General features: G+C 49.9%; 1 protein-coding gene across 1 annotated transcript in view; it reads right to left on the reverse strand.

Moving 5' to 3' along the window:
• LOC134079321 (alpha-1,6-mannosylglycoprotein 6-beta-N-acetylglucosaminyltransferase B-like) overlaps positions 1–5,000 on the reverse strand; it is an 82,318-nt gene that overhangs the window by 4,989 nt on the left and 72,329 nt on the right. The window contains 3 exon segments of the mRNA XM_062535514.1: positions 2,147–2,263; positions 3,157–3,303; positions 3,969–4,124. Of these exon segments, the coding sequence (XP_062391498.1) occupies positions 2,147–2,263; positions 3,157–3,303; positions 3,969–4,124 (420 nt within the window).

Raw genomic sequence — 5,000 nt, forward strand, 5'->3', positions numbered from 1 at the left:
TATAGCCATGGCATTCGGCCTACCCTTTAGAGAGGCGTCAATATGTACTTATCAGCTCAATAACTTCTGCTTACCAACGTATAGAACTGCCATAACCTTCACTCCTCAGACATGACACACACCCACACACCACACAACACACACACACACACACACACACACACACACACACACACACACACACACACACACACACACACACACACACACACACACACACACACACACACACACACACACACACACACACACACACACACACATTTAAACACCACACACTCAAATAAAGAACTAGATAAATGTATCTTTAGTCTGACCTTTTCCTTAACCTTTCCTGCCCGCCTTGCTGTTAGGCTACAAAGATGCACTTATAGATGAGCCTGTTATGCTGCTCGGCGCTGTAAGGGGAAATGTCAAGGTTAAAACTCTCAGTGAGGTCGGACGGCAGCCGATTCAGTGCCCTAATGACTGTTGTGTATCCCATTAGTGTTTGTCCAGCCTGACTCATATTCTTTCTACCCAGAAGGTTAAGCTCCCCATTCCATTAGTGATTCGCCTCCCACACACACACACACACACATCTCCACACACACACGCACACACACACACACACATCTCCACATGCACACACACACACACACACACACACACACATCTCCACATGCACACACACACACACACACACACACACACGCACACACTGATCTTCACACCCTAACCCTGCATGCTAATGTGTCAATTGGGTTTGGGACCCACACGCCTGGAGTCCATTACACCCAACTAGCTCTGAGTGGCGCCCAATCAATGGCTATTTTCGGCACCTGGCGGGTAGCTATAACCGCCAGACCTGGAAATCGATTGATCCCCCCCCTCCCCCTTCTCTTACACACACACACACACACACAGAGACATACACACACACACACACACACACACACACACACACACACACACACACACACCCCACCCCCAAAGCCTGCTGGGAGTGCTGTGCGTGTGTGTGCTGCTTAATTAAAGTCTTCCACCTCCTCCGTGCCTCACGCCTCGCCTCCGCCTCTGATCAAAGCTGCCTCTCTTTCTCTCTCTCCACCTCTCTCTCTCTCCTTCTATCTCTCTCTCTCTCTCCATCCCTCTCCCTCTAGCCCCCCGCCCTCTCTCTCTCCATCCCTCTTTCTCTGTCTCTCTTCTCTGGAGTCCAGAGCTCCCACTCGGGCCCCCCACTGTTAGGGGTCTGGCTCTCTGCTGCTCTGCTCACTCAGGTACCAGTGTGTTCACATGAATCCAGTCTCACTCACACACACACACACACACACACACACAGTATTGGGCTTGTTCTTGTAGCATACAGCATGTATGACCAGCAATGCATGGCTAGACAGAAGTGTCTTTGATGCTCTACACAGTATGTTCTAAAATATAATGTTTTGTATTCAGATAGGGTAGCACTGTGCTCTTACAGTAATGTAGGATATACTAGCACATTGTTTTGTGCATTAGTGTTGCATCTCCATTTAAACTAACTGCAGTGTGAGCCCAGTCAGGCGCTCAGGAGATTCCTTGACATTTTTATATTCGCCCCCAATCTAAAAACATTGATCGAAAAAGGGCTGCATATGCTGTCATCACAAACTCTGCAACAATAATTTGAGAGCTGTGAAAATGTCATTATTATAAGTTTGGTTGAATCAATTGTAAACACGCAGTTTTCAAAAAAAATACTTTCAGTGTTGCTGAGATGTTGTAAAAAGAAATACACACTTGACTCTGAAATTGTGGACACAGGTGCTGGCAAAATAATAAATAAATGAATAGCGATTTAATTATTTCTTATCATTCATTTCCGGGAAGATTTATTTTCATCTTGAAAAAAAATGTCAAGCTTAATCCACCCCCCCCCCCCCCCCCCCGCTAAAATTGGAATTTAATTAAGAGAACCCATGATGAGAGTGGAGGGATGGCAGATACTATTGTTGAGTAGTTCTGGACAAACAAAACACCCATGAAGTAATGTGCCTATTTGCTGACTCCAGAGTCTAATGTCGTTCAGCATTAAGCTTGGTTGTTGATTGGCTATCGTGGGACGACCAGTAAAAGGTAATGGTGATGGTGATGGTTCACGAGGGCTGAGTCATTTATCTCTGCTCACCTGAGTCCTCATGATCTCCCGGATGGTCGACTCAAACTCGTCTGAGTTGTTGAAGTCCACCGTCATGACGTGCGGCGGCCCGATGTACTGTTCTGCGTACGGGTGCTGCGAGGACACCTGAGCAGAGAACAGTCACCAGCGTCACGCAGCGGGCCAACGTGCATTATTAATCGCTAATACAGTCATTAACATGAATTTATTAATCAACATTAATAATCTACATCATTATCACTAATCTACAACGAACAGGATTTCCAAAAGGGACCTTTCCCCCCCGAGGGTGATAGGATCCCTCTTTAATTTGAGCTGCTATATACACAGCATAGTACAGCTCTGTGTCTCCCAATGACTCTATAGTGTCATTAATGTCGTCCCCCCCCCCCCCGTTTATAGAACAATTTTATCCACATTACCTCGTTTTTGAAAAAAAAAAACAACCTTCCACACATAACCGAACAGCTGCGTTTTCAAGGCACTCAGATCCATGCTTTTGCAGTGAGCAAAGGTTGCACGTTTGACGTCAGAGCAGATTTGTTGTTGTTTTGGCGCATATCTCCGGTTATCTCTGGCTACACGCCAATTTATAAACGGAGAATTCGCAGATCTTCACTTTGCCCGGAGTTTTTTTTAACATTCGTTTATATGCGTTGTCATGTGGATGACAGGTCCAAACGTAGACAAATACCTTTGTTTAAGCAGATACCCGGCTACGTGTGTACGGGGCCTAAAAGCAGAGGTAGAAAATTCCAACCATGTATTGGTTCTACCTGTGCACTTAACACAGGTGATCTCACCCATTACAGCAGCTACTCTACCTGGCTGAAGAGTTGTGCTGATTAGAATCAGTTTAAGTGAAAGGTTGGCACAGATATGTGGCAGGACTTTCTGAAGCTGGACTTCCCCCCCCATCTGACTAAGAGCAGTGGGTGTGATGATGTGGGGTGGACCCAGTGGCCCATCTGACTAAGAGCAGTGGGCGTGATGATGTGCAGTGGACCCAGCGAGCGCACCTCTCTGGACGTGGGCTTCCCCCTGAAGAACTCGTGGTTGAGCGAGCTGTGCGGCGGCCGGAAGCGCGGCTGCAGGAACACACAGCCGTTGGCGATGGCCTCCAGGGGAGCCGGGCCCTCGTAGGGGAAGCCGAACCCGATGAAGAGCTGCAGGAGGAAGAGGAGGAGGAGGAGGAGGAGGAGGAGGAGGAGGCAGACACAGAGGGTCAGGGAGTCCTGAGTCTTGGCACGGACTACAACAGAGTTCAACAAAAACCTGCAATTCAGTCAGACTGGGCATGAGGTGACTCTTTTTTCTGCTGAATACAGCTACCTTTGTCAGCACTTTTTGCTGACGGCGGGTTTGTGTTTTCCTTCCCCCTAAATTTAGTCCACTGGGAGGTGACCAAACATATTCACCGCGATTGTGCAACCGTTGCTTTCTATCAAAAGTGTAGCCCTTTCTTCTTTCCTCCCAGTCTCCCCGTATACTACACACCAGGTCAGATAAAGGAATTCCATCCTTGTGTGTAACATCCCACAGAAGTCAAGAGAGTCAGAGGTGGACTGTGAAGGTGAACAGTGGAGGTGGTGGAGGTGGAGGAGGAGGAGGAGGAGGTGGAGGAGGAGGAGGAGGAGGAGGTGGAGATGGAAGTGGAGGTGGAGGAGGAGGAGGTGGAGGTGGACTGTGGAGGAGGACTGGGGAGGGTGGAGGTGGACTGTGGGGAGTGGAGGAGGAGCAGGTGGAGGTGGACTGTGGAGGGTGGAGGAGGAGGAGGAGGAGATGGAGGAAGAGGAGCAGGTGGAGGTGTATGTAGACGACGTGTCCTTACCTTGGCCTTGCGCAGGAGGGTCTGCAGCTCGTGCTGCGGCAGCAGGCCGTGGTTCTTGACGAAGGCGGGCACCTCGGGCGGCCGCTGCGTCTCGTAGTAGACGGTGCCGTGCACCTCCATGTAGCGGTGCAGGATCTGCAGGAAGCGCTCCTTGCCCTGCGGACGGATAAAGCCATCGGCGGCGGGTGTCAGCGCTCGGGATCTGCCAAGGCGTAGCGCTTAGCTCCCGTCTCTGACAGCTCCCTCAAAAGGGAGGAGAAGTGTGTGTGTGTGTGTGTGTGTGTGTGTGTGCGTGTGTGTGAGAGAAGAGCACTTGAAAGAAAAACACTGTGATGGCAGCTCCCCTCAGACCCCTTAGCAGCAGCTGGCCGGCTCTGTGAATATGAATGAGAGCATGCGGGACTCGTCCATTCAGATTCAGGGTTTTTTTATCTTGGCAAGGGCTGCTCGAGCCTCCGTGCCCGTCTGGCACACCTTGTGACAGGAGAGTAACAAGGTAACGAGGGGGGTTCGGCGGGGGGTGAAACTGGGGTTGAGACGGGGGGTAAGGATGGCGCTCCTTGAGGGCACTTGAGGTAAATGAGTTTGGTGGGGACGGGCAGCCATGTGGCCAGCTGCTCCTTAATCCCCATGATGCTTTGCTTCACTTTGGCCCTGTGCTCTCCGTGTTCTGTACTTTTTTTAATGGGCTCTGATCAAACCTCATCCCGGGAGAAAGTGATGGAAGTTTTCCTTTTCTCCGTGGGACTTTTTTCGAGGGGTCCTGACAGAGGATTAAAAGTGCAGCATGTGTCTGGATTTACCCGAGAGGGGATCAGCACGGGAAAAGAGGGGGAGTAATAGAGGAGGAGAGAGATAGAGCGAATGAGGGAGAGACTTAAGAGAGGAAGAGAGGAAGAGAGAGAGAGAGAGAGAGAGAGAGATGAAGAGGGACGTTAACAGGAGTTGGTGGAATGAGAGCTTGGCAAGACTTGCCACTTCGCATTCTCGTGACGGGATTTTTTTGGAGTGTCAGAGCAGCCAAAAAATTAC

Source organism: Sardina pilchardus, chromosome 1 (genome assembly GCF_963854185.1).
Source record: "Sardina pilchardus chromosome 1, fSarPil1.1, whole genome shotgun sequence".
In the NCBI taxonomy this organism is placed as follows: Eukaryota; Metazoa; Chordata; class Actinopteri; order Clupeiformes; family Clupeidae; genus Sardina; species Sardina pilchardus.